Source organism: Hyperolius riggenbachi, chromosome 3, assembly GCF_040937935.1.
Source record: "Hyperolius riggenbachi isolate aHypRig1 chromosome 3, aHypRig1.pri, whole genome shotgun sequence".
Lineage (NCBI taxonomy): Eukaryota > Metazoa > Chordata > Amphibia > Anura > Hyperoliidae > Hyperolius > Hyperolius riggenbachi.
In genome coordinates this window covers 518,417,535-518,435,418 of record NC_090648.1, presented here as the reverse complement: position 1 = coordinate 518,435,418, position 17,884 = coordinate 518,417,535, and the positions used below count along the sequence as shown (strand labels likewise).

At 51.0% G+C, this 17,884-nt stretch overlaps 1 protein-coding gene across 7 annotated transcripts in view; it reads left to right on the top strand.

The window, feature by feature from the left end:
• HMGXB3 (HMG-box containing 3) overlaps nucleotides 1-17,884 on the top strand; it is a 205,552-nt gene that overhangs the window by 38,354 nt on the left and 149,314 nt on the right. For all 7 annotated transcript variants that reach the window (XM_068278426.1, XM_068278430.1, XM_068278428.1 and 4 more), the window contains exons 6-8: nucleotides 1,784-1,915; nucleotides 9,307-9,650; nucleotides 13,419-13,875. In XM_068278426.1, the coding sequence (XP_068134527.1) occupies nucleotides 1,784-1,915; nucleotides 9,307-9,650; nucleotides 13,419-13,875 (933 nt within the window). The remainder of the gene's footprint in view (nucleotides 1-1,783; nucleotides 1,916-9,306; nucleotides 9,651-13,418; nucleotides 13,876-17,884) is intronic.

Here is a 17,884-nt window from a genome sequence, read left to right as displayed (position 1 = left end):
GCTACTGCCAATAGAGCGCGCCCTAGTGGCTGCTGCTCTGCTCTGGCGCTTTGAGTCCGCAAGGAGAAAAGCGCAATATAAATGTTATTTGTCTTGTCTTGTCTTAACTACTACGTCCTCCCATCACTGCATCACTACTACATCCTGCCATCACTGCATCACTACTACACCCTGCCATCACTGCATAACTACTACATCCTGCCATCACTACTACGTCCTGCCATCACTGCATCACCACTACGTCCTGCCATCACTGCATCACCACTACGTCCTGCCATCACTGCATCACTACTACATCCTCCCATCACTGCATCACTACTACATCCTGCCATCACTGCATCACTACTACGTCCTGCCATCACCACATCAGTACTACGTCCTCCCATCACTGCATCACTCCTACGTCCTGCCATCACCACATCAGTACTACGTCCTCCCATCACTGCATCACTACTACGTCCTGCCATCACCACATCCGTACTACGTCCTCCCATCACTACATCACTACTACATCCTCCCATCACTGCATCACTACTACATCCTCCCATCACTGCATCACTGCTACGTCCTGCCATCACTGCATCACTACTACATCCTCCCATCACTGCATCACTACTACGTCCTCCCATCACTGCATCACTACTACGTCCTGCCATCACTGCATCACTACTACGTCCTGCCATCACCACATCAGTACTACGTCCTCCCATCACTGCATCACTCCTACGTCCTGCCATCACCACATCAGTACTACGTCCTCCCATCACTGCATCACTACTACGTCCTGCCATCACCACATCCGTACTACGTCCTCCCATCACTACATCACTACTACATCCTCCCATCACTGCATCACTACTACATCCTCCCATCACTGCATCACTGCTACGTCCTGCCATCACTGCATCACTACTACGTCCTGCCATCACTGCATCACTACTACATCCTGCCATCACTGCATCACTACTACATCCTGCCATCACTGCATAACTACTACATCCTGCCATCACTACTACGTCCTGCCATCACCACATCACTACTACGTCCTGCCATCACTACGTCACTACTACGTCCTCCCATCACTGCATCACTACTACGTCCTCCCATCACTGCATCACTACTACGTCCACCCATCACTGCATCACTACTACGTCCTGCCATCACCACATCAGTACTATGTCCTCCCATCACTACATCACTACTACGTCCTGCCATCACTGCATCACCACTACGTCCTGCCGTCACTACATCACTACTACGTCCTCCCATCACTGCATCACTACTACATCCTCCCATCACTACATCACTACTACGTCCTCCCATCACTGCATCACTACTACATCCTGCCATCGCCACATCAGTACTACGTCCTCCCATCACTACATCACTACTACGTCCTCCCATCACTGCATCACTACTACATCCTCCCATCACTGCATCACTACTACATCCTGCCATCACTGCATCACTACTACATCCTCCCATCACCACATCACTACTACGTCCTGCCATCACCACATCACTACTACGTCTTCGCATCACTACTACGTCCTGCCATCACTACTACGTCCTGCCATCACTACTACGTCCTGCCATCACTACAACGTCCTGCCATCACTACTACATCCTGCCATCACTACATCACTACTACGTTCTGCCATCGGCCCTTTTGTGAGTAGATTATGCATCACTCTTTTTGGGCAGAAATTGGAGGTCACACTAATATAGATGGAGTATTGGGTATAATGAACCTGGTAAGCAGCTTGTCACTTCTGTCCTGCAGGCCACCACATACACCAGAAGGGGGCGCGGGAGCTGCACAAACCCAGTCTGCAATTTTACCTATGTGACAAGGCACAAACCACCCATTTGCCCCCGATGCAACCAGTACCTGGGAGGAAAGTGGATCCCAAAGGCAAGTATAAACATTTTATTTCACACTCACCTATGTTCTAAAATTTAGGGTTGTGTTAAAGCAAAACTGTGAGGAGGAAATGTGCCTGTGTGAGAACAAGCTTCACTGGAATACAGTCTGTACATGCCCAGTAGATTGAAGCGCTTGTGCATGCAGGAATAAAGCCATGCACAAGCAGCCTCTTTTACTGAGCATGCGCAGTACTTTCTTACACATGCCCAGTACAGAGAAGCACTTGTGCATGCAGGAATAAAGTCGTGCACAAGCTGCTTCATCTTACTGGGCATGCCCGGACCTTTCTCGCACATGCCCAATGCAGAGGAGCTCTTTCTCGGATGGGAGCGCAGCCATGAGAAGCACATTTGACAAGCCCTTGTAGGATATGCTCGGAGAGGCACCCAGCGCTGGGACTATGGTGTGTAGGATGATCAATGATGCCTCTGGACTACCCATCACTTCCCATCAGCCACTGCTGTGTCTCTTTATAAGAATGGAGAGACTTCAGTTTAGCAGGACTCTATACTTACCTCTCTGCCAATAAAGGAGGGCAGAATGTTGTGCCTGCTGAAGGCAGGGCTTAGCTGTGAGGAACGCCTCCTTGTGTCCTGAAGCTGTATCTATAGTTAGTCTGACTCCACAGCCCACAAAGAGCTAGAGAGTGGGTTAAAAATCAGTTTATGAAACCTCTGACTCCACACAGCCCTGGGTCTGTAGTTCAGAGTAACAGCTGTGACAACCAGAGATACAATGCAAGAGGCATGCATAGCCATTGTGACAACTTCATAGACAAGCAGAGATACAATGCAAGAGGCATGCATGGCCATTGTGACAACTCCATAGACAAGCAGAGATACAATGCAAGAGGCATGCATAGCCATTGTGACAACTTCATAGACAAGCAGAGATACAATGCAAGAGGCATGCATGGCCATTGTGACAACTCCATAGACAAGCAGAGATACAATGCAAGAGGCATGCATAGCCATTGTGACAACTCCATAGACAAGCAGAGATACAATGCAAGAGGCATGCATGGCCATTGTGACAACTCCATAGACAAGCAGAGATACAATGCAAAAGGCATGCATAGCCATTGTGACAACTTCATAGACAAGCAGAGATACAATGCAAGAGGCATGCATGGCCATTGTGACAACTCCATAGACAAGCAGAGATACAATGCAAGAGGCATGCATAGCCATTGTGACAACTCCATAGTTTAGCCGTATTACTCCCTTGAGAATCTGGAAAGATGACTTCGTCTACATGAAGTGCACAAAAATAAACCATTAGAAATTACATTTTTATAACAATGAATTTTTATTGAATATTTTGAAAAAATAGTTAACAAAGATGTTAAACAGTTGGTATAAAAACAGGCTTGATTAATCCGGTGTTACATTTTACCATTGAGCATGTTTTAGTAGAACTACAAAAGTTAACACCATTTCAATATATATTTAGATTAAATGGAATTGGTGTACATTAACAATTATTATAACTGCTTAGTTGCATTATACAACATAGCAGGATAAGGAACATATTGGAAGAACTACAATATAAGTGAAAAGAAAAGAAAGAACTTCGATGCTTTAGCTGAATGATGCCTATGACCAAAACCAGAACCTGAAACCAAAAATGGAAAGGCTTTACTAAATATAGTTGTTTACATTATAAATTACATTTTATTCACCATAGGTAAAAAATCCTGCATTGCGTTAACATTTTATCCATAATTCTTATGTGAAAGCATGCTCTGTAGAGCGGGCTATGGCTGCTGCCTGGCTTACATCATCCCGCTGCTCGGTCTGGAAACATATGGAGCGCAGATGGAGATCTCTGTGGGCAGGGCCGTGCAGAGGATTCTCAAGGGGGGGTGCTCAAATTTTAAAAAGGGGCCCTAATCGATAAATCGTGCTAAATTGTGTATGTAATACCCCTTCTCCAGAAAGCACTAGGCAGTCTTAACCCCCCCCCCACCACCACCACCACCACCACCACACACACACACACACACACACACACACACCTTTATAGAAGTATCAGGCAGACTTTGTGTCTTCTTCCAACCAACTTCTTTGGTGCCACCACCCTCAAATCAGCAGTCATAGGTGCGCACTATTAGAGTGGGCACAGTGGAGCCTGATGTAGGCATGGATTCACCTTTCATTACTGGGACCTCTGTCCCTCTAGATCAGCACCCAAGCTTCTTTTCAGGCAAAGAAGCAGTGGTTGCCAATATGCAGTGGTTGCTAAGCATTAGTAGATGCAAAACTGCAGTAAGTGCCAAGGTGCAGTGGGTGCACAGATGCAGTGGGTGGTAAGACGCAAAGGTCCAGTTTGTGCTAATTTGCAGTGGGTGCCGATGTGCCAAAGTACAGTACGTGTCAAGCTGCTGTGGGTACCAAGGTCCAGTTTGTATTGGGTGTTTATTTGCAGTGGATGCTATGCTATATTGGGTGCTGAATGAGTAGCAGAAGGCGATAAACAATAGTGGGTGCCATGTGAGTGCTAATTGGTACAGGGAGCCATGTGAGTGTTGGACATGAGTGAGTAGGGAGTGCCATGTGTGGTCTGGATGTGTGCCATGGGAGAGAACTGAGTCTCATATGGGTTCAGACCAAGGGTGGGTACTGGTTGCTATTTGAGTGCTGGCCATGGATGGGTACTAGGTGCATATAATGGCTTTGGAACTTTGTGCTGTGTGAGTACTATGCCATGTGGGTGTTGATTATGGGGGTTATAGGGTGTCATGTGGGTCTTAGGTGCAAATATTGAGTGCCAAGTGGGTACTGGGAGCAAGTACATGGTAACATCTGGGTAATGGGTGCTGGCTAGTGGGGTATTTGTTGTCATGTGGGTGCTAAATGCAGAAGCTGGGTGCCATGTGGGATCTGGGTGCTGGCACAGGGTGTCATGTGCATTCTGGCTGTATGGGTTGGTGTCAAGCATCATGTAGGTGTTGATTGCAGTTACTCAAGCCCTTGTGAGTTCTGGGTGCAAGTACTGGATGTCATATGTGAGTGTTTGGTGTTTGTGCTGGGCACCAAGTGGAGGCTTAGTGCAACTGGAACTACTGCAGATGAAACATGTGGGTGTTGGGTGCAGGTACATTGGTGCGAATACTTGGTGCATTGCCTGCACTAGGTGCTAGCTATGGGTGGGCATTGTGTGTCATGTGGATTCTGAGTGCAGGTACTTTGGGTGCTAGTACTGGTTTATGTGAGTTCAGATAATGTGCAAGTACTGTGCCAAGTGGGTGTGAGTACTGGGTGCCAGCTATAGGGTGAATGATGCAAGTACTAAGTGCCATATGGAGGTCGGATATAAGTATTGGGTGAAAGTTGCTTGGTGCAAGTACTGGGTGCTTGCTATAGTGGGGGTACTGGTTGAGTGTAATGTGGGTGCTGAATATTGGTGGGATTGCGGTGGGTGCAGGGAGTGGGCGGTCACTGTGGGTACTGCTATGAATAGCATAGTTGCTGCTAGGAGAGGTAGAGGTCAGTGTGGTTGCTGGGGGAGGTAGAGGTCAGTGTGGGTGCTGGTGGAAGGGTAGGTCACTGTGGGTTCTGTGGAAGGAAGAGGTCAGTATGAGTGCTGGAGGAAGGGGAGGTCACTGTGGGTGCTGGGAGAGGTCATTGTAGTTATTGGAGGAGGGAGTAGTTGTGGATGCTGTGTGTTGGGAGAGATCAGTGTGGGCGCTGCTTTTGGGATGGGAGGTCCCTGTAAGTGCTGCAGGGGACAGGAGGGTAGCCTCTGGGGGAGGGAAAGACCACTGTGGGTGCTGGGGGAAGGATAGGTCAGTGTGGGTGCTGGGGTAGGCAGGATCACTGCTAGAGCTGATTAGATTGTGAGCTCCTTTGAGGGACAGTTAGTGACAAGATATATATAGACACTGTACAGCGCTGCGTAATATGTCGGCGCTATATAAATACTAAATAATAATAATAATAATAATAGAGCTGGGGAGGGAGAGGTGATTGTGGGTGGTAGGTGAAGGGAGAGGTCACTGTGGGAGGGAGAGGTCACTGTGGGTGCTAGGTGGAGGGAGAGGTCACTGTGGGAGGGAGAGGTCACTGTGGGTGCTGGGGGAGGGACAGATCACTGTGGGTGCTAGGTGGATGGAGAGGTCACTGTGGGAGGGAGTGGTCACTGTGGGTGCTGGTGGAGGGAGAGGTCACTGTGGGTGCTAGGTGGATGGAGAGGTCACTGTGGGTGCTGGTGGAGGGAGAGGTCACTGTGGGTGCTAGACGCAGGGAGAGGTCACTGTGGGTGCTAGGTGGAGGCAGAGGTCACTGTGGGTGCTGGTGGAGGGAGAGGTCACTGTGGGTGCTAGGCGCAGGGAGAGGTCAATGTGGGTGCTAGGTGGAGGGAGAGGTCACTGTGGGAGGGAGAGGTCACTGTGGGTGCTGGTGGAGGGAGAGGTCACTGTGGGTGCTAGGTGGAGGGAGAGGTCACTGTGGGTGCTAGGTGGAGGGAGAGGTCACTGTGGGTGCTAGGTGGAGGGAGAGGTCACTGTCGGAGGGAGAGGTCACTGTGGGAGGGAGAGGTCACTGTGGGTGCTGGTGGAGGGAGAGGTCACTGTGGGTGCTAGGTGCAGGGAGAGGTCACTGTGGGTGCTAGGTGGAGGAAGAGGTCACTGTGGGTGCTAGGTGGAGGGAGAGGTCACTGTGGGAGGGATAGGTCACTGAGGGTGCTGGGGGAGGGAGAGGTCACTGTGGGTGCTAGGTGGAAGGAGAGGTCACTGTGGGTGCTAGGTGGATGGAGAGGTCACTGTGGGAGGGAGTGGTCACTGTGGGTGCTGGTGGAGGGAGAGGTCACTGTGGGTGCTAGGTGGATGGAGAGGTCACTGTGGGTGCTGGTGGAGGGAGAGGTCACTGTGGGTGCTAGGCGCAGGGAGAGGTCACTGTGGGTGCTAGGTGAAGGCAGAGGTCACTGTGGGTGCTGGTGGAGGGAGAGGTCACTGTGGGTGCTAGGCGCAGGGAGAGGTCACTGTGGGTGCTAGGCGGAGGGAGAGGTCACTGTGGGAGGGAGAGGTCACTGTGGGTGCTGGTGGAGGGAGAGGTCACTGTGGGTGCTAGGTGGAGGGAGAGGTCACTGTGGGTGCTAGGTGGAGGGAGAGGTCACTGTGGGTGCTGGGGAAGGAAATGTCACTGTGGGTGCTAGGTGGAGGGAGAGGTCACTGTGGCAGGGAGAGGTCACTGTGGGAGGGAGAGGTCACTGTGGGTGCTGGTGGAGGGAGAGGTCACTGTGGGTGCTAGGTGGATGGAGAGGTCACTGTGGGTGCTGGTGGAGGGAGAGGTCACTGTGGGTGCTAGGCGCAGGGAGAGGTCACTGTGGGTGCTAGGTGAAGGCAGAGGTCACTGTGGGTGCTGGTGGAGGGAGAGGTCACTGTGGGTGCTAGGCGCAGGGAGAGGTCACTGTGGGTGCTAGGCGGAGGGAGAGGTCACTGTGGGAGGGAGAGGTCACTGTGGGTGCTGGTGGAGGGAGAGGTCACTGTGGGTGCTAGGTGGAGGGAGAGGTCACTGTGGGTGCTAGGTGGAGGGAGAGGTCACTGTGGGTGCTGGGGAAGGAAATGTCACTGTGGGTGCTAGGTGGAGGGAGAGGTCACTGTGGCAGGGAGAGGTCACTGTGGGAGGGAGAGGTCACTGTGGGTGCTGGTGGAGGGAGAGGTCACTGTGGGTGCTAGGTGCAGGGAGAGGTCACTGTGGGTGCTAGGTGGAGGGAGAGGTCACTGTGGGTGCTAGGTGGAGGCAGAGGTCACTGTGGGTGCTGGTGGAGGGAGAGGTCACTGTGGGTGCTAGGCGCAGGGAGAGGTCACTGTGGGTGCTAGGCGGAGGGAGAGGTCACTGTGGGAGGGAGAGGTCACTGTGGGTGCTGGTGGAGGGAGAGGTCACTGTGGGTGCTAGGTGGAGGGAGAGGTCACTGTGGGTGCTAGGTGGAGGGAGAGGTCACTGTGGGTGCTGGGGAAGGAAATGTCACTGTGGGTGCTAGGTGGAGGGAGAGGTCACTGTGGCAGGGAGAGGTCACTGTGGGAGGGAGAGGTCACTGTGGGTGCTGGTGGAGGGAGAGGTCACTGTGGGTGCTAGGTGCAGGGAGAGGTCACTGTGGGTGCTAGGTGGAGGGAGAGGTCACTGTGGGTGCTAGGTGGAGGGAGAGGTCACTGTGGGTGCTAGGTGGAGGGAGAGGTCACTGTGGGTGCTGGGGAAGGAGATGTCACTGTGGGTGCTAGGTGGAGGGAGAGGTCACTGTGGGTGCTAGGTGGAGGGAGAGGTCACTGTGGGTGCTGGGGAAGGAGATGTCACTGTGGGTGCTAGGTGGAGGGAGAGGTCACTGTGGCAGGGGGAGGTCACTGTGGGAGGGAGAGGTCACTGTGGGTGCTGGTGGAGGGAGAGGTCACTGTGGGTGCTAGGTGCAGGGAGAGGTCACTGTGGGTGCTAGGTGGAGGGAGAGGTCACTGTGGGTGCTAGGTGGAGGGAGAGGTCACTGTGGGTACTAGGTGGAGGGAGAGGTCACTGTGGGTGCTAGGTGGAGGGAGAGGTCACTGTGGGTGCTAGGTGGATGGAGAGGTCACTGTGGGTGCTGGGGAGGGAGAAGTCACTGTGGGTGCTAGGTGGATGGAGAGGTCCCTGTGGGTGAGGAAGAAGTCACTATGGGTGCTTGGGGAGGTAGAGGTCAGTATGGGTCCTAGGTGGAGGGTGAGGTCAGTATGCCACACTAGGATTCCTATCCAGACCTCTTCACCTGAAAGTGCCCCAGGAGGAGGCGGAGCTTCTCGCGGGTGGGAGGGGCTTACCGCGGTAGGGGGCGGGGCTTATTTTGCGCGATCAGAGGGGCCTTTTTTTACTGATTTTAAAAAGGGGGGTGCCTGGGCACCCAGAGCACCCCCCTCTGCACGTGCCTGTCTGTGGGGTTGCAGTATACGGCTACGGAATTCTTTGGTACGGGAGGTGACTGGCGGGTGGGCTCCTGATTAGGGATTTCATACTGCAAGTGCTTTTGAGTGCTTTTTATACCACTTGTGATGTGTAAAGTGCTTTGTTAATATAGCCCTATAAGGGTGTTCCCACAGCAGCCTTGCTATTTAATTGAAACTGCAAACATGCAACATTTTTTCCAAGCGATTCGACTTGAAGTAATTTGCCAAAATGCACTTTCCTTCAAAAATGGCTTTGAAAAAAATCAAAGCACTTTGCAAATACGATTTTCAGTATGAACTGAGCCTAAAAGGGATTTTTGTGATATTGACAAATTGTAGGACTTTTACACCAATAAAAGCGTCTCTGGTAGTCAGTACTGCGCTGGACGAGAAAAACATGGTGCCTGGGTGATCTGGGTTTTAGGTTACTATCTTGGCTTCTGTTCTAACTCTTCACTATAAATTCTTACAGGGGAAAGAAATAAGACAAATACTTCCAGCCACTTTAAATGCCACAGTCCGTCCATCAGGCAGTACCGCTGCTGTGGATCGGCCAGTTGTTTCTGCTAGAGAGTCCAAGGTGACTGAGAAGGAGAATTCCGAGGCAGTCAGCCAGCTTCTTCAGTCCTCCCAGGGTGAGGAGTGGGAAGAGGTGGTCATCTCTGAGGAACACTTTAACACAGACAATGAAAGCAGCTCAGCCCCACCAGAGAAGCATCAGGAGAAGACCACAAAGTCAGCCGAGGATGTCCACAAAACTGATACACCCCCTCCAACTGGAGGAACCAAAACCACATCACAGATCTCTACCTGCAAGTGAGTGTATTTTTACAGCGAGTAACTGCTACAGAGAGTACCTTGTTGTCTTCATCCACTCTCACTTCACACAGTTGTAATGATCATGTCTGTTATTTTAGCATGTTTTTATAGAAAGTATACCTTGCCATCTTGTTGTCCCTTCTGAAAGCAGAGGAGTTAAAGATAGTAAATTGTTAGTAATCCGAACGGATAGACACAGCACAGGCAAAGCAGGGCTTTGTGGCGCAAGCACAACATCTCTGATTTTTGGCAAATGTAATCATTGCCAGCCAGGAGACACTCTCTGCCTGTTTCTTCACTCCCTCCCCCCCCCCCCCCAGCCAGGAGACACTCTCTGCCTGTGTCTTCATTCCCCCCCAGCCAGGAGACACTCTCTGCCTGTGTCTTCACCCCCCCCCCCCAGCCAGGAGACACTCTCTGCCTGTGTCTTCACTCCTCCCCAGCCAGGAGACACTCTCTGCCTGTGTCCTCACCCCCCCCCCCCCAGCCAGGAGACACTCTCTGCATGTGTCTTTACTTCTCCCCCCCCCCCAGCCAGGAGACACTCCCTGCCTGTGTCGTCACCCCCCCCCCCCCCCCCCCAGCCAGGAGACACTCTCTGCCTGTGTCTTCACTCCTCCGCCCCCAGCCAGGAGACACCCTCTGCCTGTGTCTTCACTCCTCCCCCCCCCAGCCAGGAGACACTCTCTGCCTGTGTCTTCACTCCTCCCCCCCAGCCAGGAGACACTCTCTGCTTGTGTCTTCACTCCTCCCCAGCCTGGAGACACTCTCTGCCTGTGTCTTCACTCCTCCCCCCCAGCCAGGAGACGCTCTCTGCCTGTGTCTTTACTCCCCCCCCCAGCCAGGAGACACTCTCTGCCTATGTCTTCACTCCCCCAGTCAGGAGACACTCTCTGCCTGTGTCTTCCCTCCCCCCCCCCCCAGCCAGGAGACACTCTCTGCCTATGTCTTCACTCCTTCCCAGCCAGGAGACACTCTCTGCCTGTGTCTTCACTCCCCCCAGCCAGGAGACACTCTCTGCCTGTGTCTTCCCCCCCCCCACACACACACACACACACACTCACTCAAACACACTTTCTGCTGAAGTGACTCAGCTGTTGCCAGGGCGATGTGTCTGTTCTGCAGAGTTAGGGGGCAGAGTGAAGACACATGCACAGGGAAACTTTTGCCTTTGCTGATAACAAGAGATAAGCAAGATTCTGCTCTGCAGTGGAAGTAAATGATTTTACACACAGGGAACACTTGGGAATGCTTTCAAATATTCTTTTATGTAACTAAGAAAAGTTGCTAACATTTTCATTTTGTGAGTATAATCCCAATGTGTTGTTCGGCAGTATTCAGGAGTTCTGAACTCGTTATACCGAATTTGAACACCATGTCAGGCTTGTCTGGTCAATGACTATAGGTCAGGCTGTATGCCCATATGACTGACCTATACTCCAGCACGTAACACCTGCAAAAGCGCCTACCTGGTTCAATACTATAATATACCCTGCAGGTAGATGTAGCATACAAACTGACAGATAGTAATCAGGGCTGTGGAGTCGGAGTTGGAGTCGGGGCAATTTTGGGCACCCGGAGTCGGAGTTGGAGTCGAAGTCGTGGTTTCAGAAACTGAGAAGTCGGAGTCGCATGATTTTTGTACAAAATCCACAGCCCTGTTAAGTATTAGACTAAGGAGTCGGAGTCGAGGAGTCGGAGTCTCAGCAATTTTGGGTACCCGGAGTCGGAGTTGGAGTCAGAGTCGTGGTTTCAGAAACTGAGGAGTCGGAGTTGGAGTCGGAAGATTTTTGTACCGACTTCACAGCCCTGATAGTAATCCACCGACAGAACCTGTAACTAGAAATGCAATGGGCACAGTATTCACAAGTATCTCTTATATACACTCACCTAAAGGATTATTAGGAACACCATACTAATACAATGTTTCACCCCCTTTCACCTTCAGAACTGCCTTCATTCTACGTGACATTGATTCAACAAGGTGCTGAAAGCATTCTTTAGAAATGTTGGCCCATATTGATAGGATAGCATCTTGCAGTTGATGGAGATTTGTGGGATGCACATCCAGGGCACGAAGCTCCCGTTCCATCACATCCCAAAGATGCTCTATTGGGTGGAGATCTGGTGACTGTGGGGCCATTGTAGTACAGTGAATTCTCTGTAATGTTCAAGAAACCAATGTGAAATGATTGGAGCTTTGTGACATGGTGCATTATCCTGCTGGAAGTAGCCATCAGAGGATGGGTACATGGTGGTCATAAAGGGATGGACATGGTCAGAAACAATGCTCAGGTAGCCCGTTTCATTTAAATGATGCCCAATTGGCACGAAGGGGCCTAAAGTGTGCCAAGAAAACATCTCCCACACCATTACACCACCAACAGCAGCCTGCACAGTGGTAACAAGACATAATGGATCCATGTTCTCATTCTGTTTACCCCAAATTCTGACTATCGAGACTCATCAGACCAGGCAACATTTTTCCAGTCTTCAGCTGTCCAGTCTTGTAGAGCTCGTGCAAATTGTAGCCTCTTTTTCCTATTTGTAGTGGAGATGAGTGGTACCCGGTGGGGGTCTTCTGCTGTTGTAGCCCATCCCCCTCAAGGTTGTGCGTGTTGTGGCTTCACAAATGCTTTGCTGCATACCTCGGTTGTAACGAGTGGTTATTTCAGTCAACGCTGCTCTTCTATCAGCTTGAATCAGTCGACCCATTCTCCTCTGACCTCTAGCATCAACAAGGCATTTTCGCCCACAGGACTGCCGCATACTGGATGTTTTTCCCTTTTCACACCATTCTTTGTAAACCCTAGAAATGGTTGTGTGTGAAAATCCCAGTAACTGAGCAGATTGTGAAATACTCAGACCGGCCCCTCTGGCACCAACAACCATGCCACGCTCAAAATTGCTTAAATCACCTTTCTTTCCCATTCTGACATTCAATTTGGAGCTCAGGAGATTGTCTTGACCAGGACCACCCCCCTAAATGCATTGAAGCAACTGCCATGTGATTGGTTGATTAGTTAATTGCATTAATGAGAAATTGAACAGGTGTTCCTAATAATCCTTTAGGTGTGTGTGTATGTATATGTGTATATATATATATATATATGTGTCACCTGGGGCCTAGAAGTTGATGCAGTCCAGATGAATGAACCACAGGTGACTGTGGAACACAGAGTCCGGGATGGCAGGGCAGTCCAGAAACACCTTTAGAGATATCGTAGTCGAGGGAAGCCAAAGTCGGTTTGGGCAGTGTTGTAGCGTAATCCAGTAGGCAGGCAGTAGTTGCCAACAGGGAGTCAGAGTAGCGTGGTCAGGATGCAAAGCAGAAGTTGGCAACAGTAATCAATCAGAGGTTAGCGTGGTCAGCATACAAGCAGTAATCGGCAACAGGAATGAAATCAGAAGAGAGCGCCACAGCTAATGCTATCACGTGCAATGTTTGGGGGCGCTCTCTGGGTTTAAATACATGGACTAACCAATCAAAACAAAGCAGACTTGGAAACAAACCAATGAACACACAGCGTGTCAGCAATCAGCTGACACGCATGCACTACTGTTTACATCTGCGGAGCGCGTATTGAGAACGCATCCTCCGCCTATCCAATAGAGCCTCAGAGCCACCTTGCGTTTCAGTGACGTCAGCGGCTCATCGAGACCCGGAAGTTCGGGCTGCAGGCCGGGTATTTTTTGCCATCTTCTCTGGAAATATGTGCCTTATTTATTTCATTGTTATAAAGTGTTTTTTTTTTCTAATTGTAGGACAACTTCTCCTTCGTCATGCCTCAAGTCAGCTGAGTCTAAGTGCTTCTCCCGACCTCTCGCTGCTGCTCGGCCAATAAGAGCCATCCTTCCTGCGCCTGCTGCTTCCGGCAGAAGCATCAACCTGGAGTGTTCTGGCAGCACCTTGACCTTCATAAAACCTGGTGCATTCAGCCCCCTCACCTCTGCCTGCTTGAAAGCCAGTACCCTGAAGCAGCTTGGGCAAGCATTCCTGCAGCAACCAATCAAACAGCAGCTCGGGAAAGCACTCATGCAGCAGCCAATCAAACAGCAGATCGGTAAAGCACTCGTGCAGCATCCAATCAAAGAGCAGCTCGGGAAAGCATTCGTGCAGCAGCCAATCAAACAGCAGCTTGGGCAAGCACTCGTGCAGCAGCCAATCAAACAGCAGCTCGGGCAAGCATTTGTGCAGCAGCCAACCAAACAGGAAATCCCGGTAAACAAAATAAAGGCAATTCTATTTACTTATTTGACTACGTGACTATATATTGAGGGGATGGTATGTAAACTTTAAGATCTAGTTGGGCTACGGGCAAATGTGAACCACTACGGTACAGTGCCATGACGTATTTCCCCCCCTTCCTGGTCACTGTGCTGACGCAGCCTGTTATATTCACAAGCAGTTTTGTAGATCACAGGAAGTGAGATTGTAGAACCCACTTTATAGACAGGATGGAGACGAGGTGGAGTATGAAATATTTCTAAATCGCTGTGCAGGTTAGCAAAACTACAACACATTTCTTACTTAGAAAAGGCAAAGTCATAAGTAACAAGGTGCACCCGGGGTAAAAAGAAACTGATGAGATAAACAATTGGATCTGTCTTCCTACTCCTAATAATGAGTTTTTGTAGATATCTCATTGTTTTATTTTAGTACTGGTAGATTTAATGTTTTATTGTCTCTGCTCAAGGGCCGTGTCTCCAGAGTCCCATAGTGAAAATATATGAGCTATTGACCTTTTTATCTTCCCGCTGCTCTCAGGAAAGCTGTTATTCCTTATGAGTAAGGGTAACCCTATAATAACCCTATAATAACCCTATAATAACAAGGTTCCCACCAGAGTGAGACTGTCACTTGCATGCCGGAACGTGCCTGAACATCAACTCTACTTGGTGGCCGAGCCACCATCCAATTCCGCTAACAGCATGCCCAATCGACAATGTAACCAATTTCAAGCCGAAATTGGTGATATATATCAATCTGACATATTGGCAAATCTCAGGCGGATATGCTCGATATGTGCACGGCGGTAACTGCGTGTAAAATCAGGACGAATGTGACCGCTGCCCTCTAGTGTAAATGTGCCCCCCGTGCACACCTGTCTGCTGTACCCTCCGCGGTGCCCTCGTCAGCTTCCTCCATTTATACTTTACCTGTCCGCTGTGTCCTCCGCGGTGCCCTCTTCAGCTTCCTCCATTTATACTTTACCTGTCCGCTGTGTCCTCCGCGGTGCCCTCTTCAGCTTCCTCCATTTATACTTTACCTGTCCGCTGTACCCTCCGCGATGCCCTCGTCAGCTTCCTCCATTTATACTTTACCTGTCCGCTGTGCCCGCCGCGGAGCCCTCTTCAGCTTCCTCCATTTATACTTTACCTGTCCGCTGTGCCCTCCGCGGTGCCCTCTTCAGCTTCCTCCATTTATACTTTACCTGTCCGCTGTACCCTCCGCGGTGCCCTCTTCAGCTTCCTCCATTTATACTTTACCTGTCCCCTGTACCCTCCGCGGTGCCTTCTTCAGCTTCCTCTATTTATACTTTACCTGAAGATATGTCGCGAACCTCCGATTTTCAGTTAGCGAACCTCGTTCGCGAACTTCCGTGGAAGTTTCGGTTCGCGCGAACTTTCGCGAACCGCAATAGACTTCAATGGGGAGACGAACTTTGAAAAATGTAAACACTTATGCTGGCCAGAAAAGTGAGGGAAAAAATGTTTCAAGGGGTCTAACACCTGGAGGGGGGCATGGCGGAGTGGGATAGACGCCAAAAGTCCCGGGGAAAAATCTGGATTTGACGCAAAGCAGCGTTTTAAGGGCAAAAATCACATTGAATGCTAAATTGCAGGCCTAACGTGCTTTCAAACATCTTGCATGTGTATACATCAATCAGGGAGTGTAATTAGAGTACTGCTTCACACTGACACACCAAACTCACTGTGTAACGCACCACAAACAGCTGTTTGCGTAGTGATGGCCGTGCTGGACTGGTGAGCACCGTGGCCAGAGTGCAGGCCGTGGCGGTTTTCCAGGCCATATGGTCACCGGGCTGTGGTAGCTCAATGATAGAACAACAGTGACTGTCCAGCTGATCAAATTTGGTCTGACCACAATGAAGCAATGATCTTATTATCTTTGGTGTGCCACCCCCCCCCCCCCCCCCCCGAGACACATTTAAATAGCCGGCGGTCATTGCTTCATTGTGATACGCAAGCCCCTTCACCGCGGCAAGGTAATGATCACGAAGGGGGATGGGTACATGTACATGCCTTTTGTTTTTTTGTTGCAGCCGCCCGCAGTGCAGCCAGAAAAATTAGGCAGGCATGTACGCGCACCAGAAAAATTAGTATAGCGGCCGCGGCCTTAAAAATTCAGGAATCCGCCTAGAGTCCTGGACCCTGTTGGTGGTGGCGGAGAAGGCAAGCGGCCTGCAGGCAGAGATGCTGTGTGTGGGGACTGACTTAGTCTTCGGTCGGGCAGTAGCCCTCCGGGATCCATGCCTCATTCATTTTGATAAAGGTGAGGTACTGAACACTTTTGTGACTTAGGCGACTTCTCTTCTCAGTGACAATGCCTCCAGCTGCACTGAAGGTCCTTTCTGACAGGACGCTTGTGGCAGGGCAAGAGAGAAGTTGGATGGCAAATTGGGACAGCTCTGGCCACAGGTCAAGCTTGCGCACCCAGTAGACCAAGGGTTCATCGTCGCTGCTCACAGTGTCTACATCCACAGTTAAGGCCAGGTAGTCGGCTACCTGCCGGCCCAGGCGTTGGTGGAGGGTGGATCCGGAAGGGCTAAGGCGAGGCGTTGGACTAAAGAATGTCCGCATGTCTGACATCACCATGAGATTGCTGGAGCGTCCTGTCCTTGCCTGCGTAGACATGGGAGGAGGAGGATTACTGCCAGTGGTACCTTTATTGCGTTGTGCTGTCACATCACCCTTAAACGCATTGTAAAGCATCATTGCCAGCTTGTTCTGCAAGTGCTGCATCCTTTCCGCCTTCTGTTGAATTGGTAACAGGTCAGCCACTTTGTGTCTGTACCGAGGGTCCAGTAGCGTGGCCACCCAATACAGGTCATTCCCCTTGAGTTTTTTGATACGGATGTCCCTCAACAGGCTGGACAACATGAAAGAGGCCATCTGCACAAAGTCGGATCCAGATGTACTATCCATCTCTTCTTGCTCTTCCTGAGTGACGTTACCTAAGTCCTCTTCCTCCCCCAGCCACGAACAATACCACGGGAACCTGGAGCAGCACAAGCCCCCTGTGACGGCTGCTGCGGTTGTTCTTCTGCTGCCGCCTCTTCCTCCTCCACAGAAACACCTTCCTCATCATCCGAGTCTGACTCCTCTTCTTCTCCACACGACTCCTCTTCTTCTTCCTCCTCCCCCCTCTGTGCTGCCGCAGGTGTTGAGGAAACATCTGGTTCGGATGAAAATTGCTCCCACGACTCTTCCTGCCGTAACTGTTTTTCTTCACGCTCCTCCACAGCTTTATCCATCACTCTACGCACGGCACGCTCCAGGAAGTAGGCGTAGGGGATCAAGTCGCTGATGGTGCCCTCATCGCGACTCACCAGTTTGGTCACCTCCTCAAAGGGCTCCATGACCCTGCATGCATTTCGCATCAGTGTCCAGTTGTTGGGCCACAACATCCCCATCTTCCCAGATTGTGTCCTTCTACTGTAATTGTACAGGTACTGGGTGACGGCTTTCTCCTGGTCTAGCAGGCGAGAGAACATGAGCAGGGTGGAATTCCAGCGAGTCGGGCTATCACATATCAAGCGTCTCACCGGTGTGAGAAAACGCGGAAAAGCCGACGCCTGTACTGATAGCAAGGCGGCTGGCTCCGTGTCCAGCACGGCGGTTTGTAGGCAGCAGCATGCGTCTGATACTGTGATAGATCGCGGAAAAACCGCCGCATGTACTGCCAGCAAGGCGGCGGTTTCCGCGTCCAACGCGGCGGTTTGCACGCATTGGCGTGCATCTGGTGTGGCTGGGTCTGTTAGTGCACCTGGATGGAGAACTACGCGCGCGAGCCAGAAGTCAGGACCTTTATACCAGCAGGAGATGGATCAGCTGATCAGGACGATCAGCTGATTCCTGCTGGACTCCTGATTGGCTGAGTGGCTCGGGCGGGGCGGCAGAGTCCTGCAACTATATATATAGCTTGCTTGCCAGTTGCTGGTTGTCTGCCATTGCGAACACTTACGTGGAAGCATTCAGACCATAGT